The sequence below is a fragment of the Merops nubicus genome, unplaced genomic scaffold (assembly GCF_000691845.1).
Source record: "Merops nubicus isolate BGI_N331 unplaced genomic scaffold, ASM69184v1 scaffold12048, whole genome shotgun sequence".
NCBI lineage: Eukaryota > Metazoa > Chordata > Aves > Coraciiformes > Meropidae > Merops > Merops nubicus.
Window position 1 is genome coordinate 3,226 of NW_008626372.1, and position 3,535 is coordinate 6,760.

The following is a 3,535-nucleotide window of genomic DNA, read 5'->3' on the forward strand; positions in this document are numbered from 1 at the left end:
CCCTGAGAGGAGCAGCGCCCCAGGAATCCTCTAGAAAGTGGCCATCCCCTGCCTTACTCAATGGGGGACACACCAGCTGCACTGAAATGTCAGAAGGGTTTGCACAGCTGACAGGTTGCTGAAAATGGAGCATGGCAGCATCGCCATAAATTCTCTTTATCCAGCCAAGTGCAGCTTAATATAGACTTAGCTCCACGGTCTGTCTCCCACACTGAGACCCAGAGCTGCCACAGCTCATGACCAAAACATGAAGTTGTTGATATAACTGAATGAACTACTGCTGGTGAAGGGGTGGGAAAAAAAAATATCCTTTAAAATTTATCTTTCTCTTTAGGTTTAAAAAGTAATAGAGGAAGGAGAGAAGAGAGAAGATGTCTGAATTCAGACAAAACTCTGATGAGGACGAGTGTCCTGAGGACATTGATGAAGATGAAATCCTGGCAAACCTGTCCCCCGAGGAGCTCAAGGAGCTGCAGTCTGAGATGGAAGTCATGGCCCCAGACCCTGAAGTCCCAACTGGGATGATACAGAAGGATCAGACAGAGAAACCCCCCACAGGGAGCTTCGACCACCGGTCCCTGGTTGACTACCTGTACTGGCAGAAGGCATCTAGACGCATGCTGGAGGATGAGAGAGTTCCCGTCACCCTCTTGCCCTCTGAGGTAACAAGCAAAAAATCACAAATATTTATTATGCATCTGCTGTGGGATCTGTTTTAGAGCTTTAACACCTTAGCCTGCCCCTTACGTAAGGCGCGGTACAAACAGATTTAAATTCATCCTGAAAGCCTCAGTGATGTCAGGATCCAGCTTGGACTGGTATCAGGGTTAGTAATTTTTAAATTGCTTTTCCTAAATATTTATTTAAGCTTTTTAACAAAAGCAAATCCTAATTCTGACTCAGTAAAGCAAATCACTGAAAAACTGCCATAAAATCAGTTTGGAGGATGTAACTCATATTTGTTTGGCCTTGTGTATGGGACAACACCATGTTGCTTTTCTGAGAAGACCACATTAATCCCATGTATTAAACTAATTAATTGACAGAATTTAATGTCATACTGGAGAAAACCCCAGACCCCTGTATTTTAACTCACTAACGACCAAGCATGCAAACTCTGTGAGTGAATCTAATCCTTTTCAATACAGTATTTAAATTTATTCTACTATCTCTATGACTTTGAAATAAAGTTAAGGTCATACTTAGAGATTTTTCAGGATGAGGGACACACTTAAAAATAGGTTACTAGAGTGAAAATTCTGCCAGATGAAACATATCCATACCCAAACCCAAGTGAATTTGAGGTAACTGATATTTATTTAATTAAAAACTAGTGGTTTTGCTCATACACAACAGCACAGTTCATCACAGACTTCCTAGGGCAGGTTTCATGGGCTGCCTCAGGAAATGAGGGAAATCTGTGGTTTTTTTTCCCTCCTGCAAAACTCTTACCCTCAAAGAAATGCTTTTTTTTAACCCTTCTGAGGTTAAATCTGGAATTTGAGTGTAGAGCTGCCTGCTGCACTCACAGCTGGTCAAGCGATCCCCAGGCTGAGCCCATCTACTACCACAGCAAATTGGAACCACAGCCCTGGGGGCAGAAGTGACATTGGGATCATTTTCTCTGACTTTTAGTGGTGCAAAAACTGTGACACTGACCAAATCTTCTAGGAGAATACCTGTTCTTTATTACCACCTCATTGGCATTGCTCAGTGATGCAGGACCCACTTGCCTTTTTTGTGAAAAGAAAAGCATCTCAGCTAGGAGGTTCTCTGGAAATCATAGAATTTGGCAACTAATTTTATTTTGTTATTTGTTTTATTTTATTTTGTTGCTAGAAGCCCCTCTGCCCTGCAACAGCTGTGTGCAGAGTCCAGCTTCCTATCTCTGGACTCAAAACAGAGCTAGTATTTATTCTATCTCTGCTGATGTGCTTCCTTAGCTGTGATGCTCTGGCAGGTACCAGAGCAGGTGGCCTTGTCTCGTGTGCTGGGTGACTCTGCTGTTGTTACCCTGTGCCCTTTTCACTCCGCCTTGGGCTCAGCAAAACTCTGATTTCTAGTTGTTTGTGGCATATGAAAAAAACTCTCTCATCAAGGAAATTATAAAAATAACCTGAAATCTAAAAAGAGACTTTGGATCAGAGGGTTCAAGGACCACCTTAACATAGCATTAAATAGATACAGGTTTTAATTGTCAGGATTTAATTTAATAGGCAAAGATGAGAAGCTGGTTTGCAGCCAGTCTCAGAACACTCATTCCTGTGTTCCCGAGCAAGCCAGCACAGCCCTGACTTACAAACAAAGACACTTTCAAAGATTATTCTATAATTTATGGGCATAGAGGCATCTAAATCCAGCTGCTGCGTGTTCACTTGAGCAGAAAGCTGATGTAACAAACCTGCGTTCAACTGTTTCAGCTGTGAGGTTTTGTCTCCCTCAGAGAAGTGCTGCGGAGGAGACGGGAGGAGAGGTCGGTGGCGGCGGCGAGGCGGCCGGCGGGAGGGGGCCAGGAGCAGAGAGGAAGGAGAGGCAGTACCAAAATGAGCACTTGTCCAGTTCAGGAACACTGCCTGAGCATGCAAAGAAAGATGGAAGCGATAAGGAAAGAGGAGAAGAGGAGGATGAGAAAGAAGAAGCGGAAGAGGGAGATGATGAGGAAGAGGAGGGAGAGAATGAAGAGGAAGATGAGACTGAATTGGAAACCAAGAGGACTTGCACCAGTGAGAACCATCCCAGGGATGAGGCAAGTAAGAAGCCAGCTACAGAATCGGGAGAAATCACAGAAAAGCCAAACGAAAGGGAAAGGAAAATCTCAAAATTAAACATCCCCAAAAAGTTGGCGCTGGATACCAGCTTCATGAAGCTCAGCGCCAGGCCATCGGGAAATCAAACCAACTTAGAAGACAGTTTGGAGAAAGTCCGAAAAAACAACCCAGAGGTGAAAGAGCTCAACCTGAACAACATAGAAAACGTCCCCAAGGAGATGCTGATAGACTTTGTCAACGCCATGAAGAAGAATAAGAACATCAAGACGTTCAGCTTGGCCAACGTGGGGGCCGACGACAACGTGGCGTTCGCGCTGGCCAACATGCTGCGGGAGAACAGGAGCATCACCACGCTGAACATCGACTCCAACTGCATCTCTGGCAAAGGGATCATTGCCATCATGAGGTGCCTGCAGTACAACGAGACGCTGACCGAGCTCCGCTTCCACAACCAGAGGAGCATGCTGGGCCACCAGGCAGAAATGGAGATTGCCAGGCTGCTGAAAGCCAACGCCACCCTCCTGAAAATGGGGTATCACTTCGAACTGCCGGGGCCCAGGATGGTGGTGACCAACTTGCTCAGCAGAAACCTGGACAAGCAGAGGCAAAAGAGGCAAGAGGAGCAAAGGCAGCAGCAAATGAAAGAGCAGAGAGAGTTGATAACCATGCTGGAAAATGGACTTGGGTTGCCTCCCGGGATGTGGGAAATGCTGGGGGGACCGCTGCCCCAGCCGAGGATGCCCGAACCCCCCCAGGCCCCGAAACCC

At 46.0% G+C, this 3,535-nt stretch overlaps 1 protein-coding gene across 1 annotated transcript in view; it reads left to right on the forward strand.

The window, feature by feature from the left end:
* Positions 1-371: 371 nt before the first annotated feature.
* The window catches only part of LMOD3 (leiomodin 3 (fetal)), a 5,519-nt gene continuing 2,355 nt past the window's right edge, over positions 372-3,535 (forward strand). Inside the window, exons 1-2 of the mRNA XM_008945972.1 lie at positions 372-662; positions 2,444-3,523. Coding sequence (XP_008944220.1) covers positions 372-662; positions 2,444-3,523 — 1,371 coding nt within the window. The remainder of the gene's footprint in view (positions 663-2,443; positions 3,524-3,535) is intronic.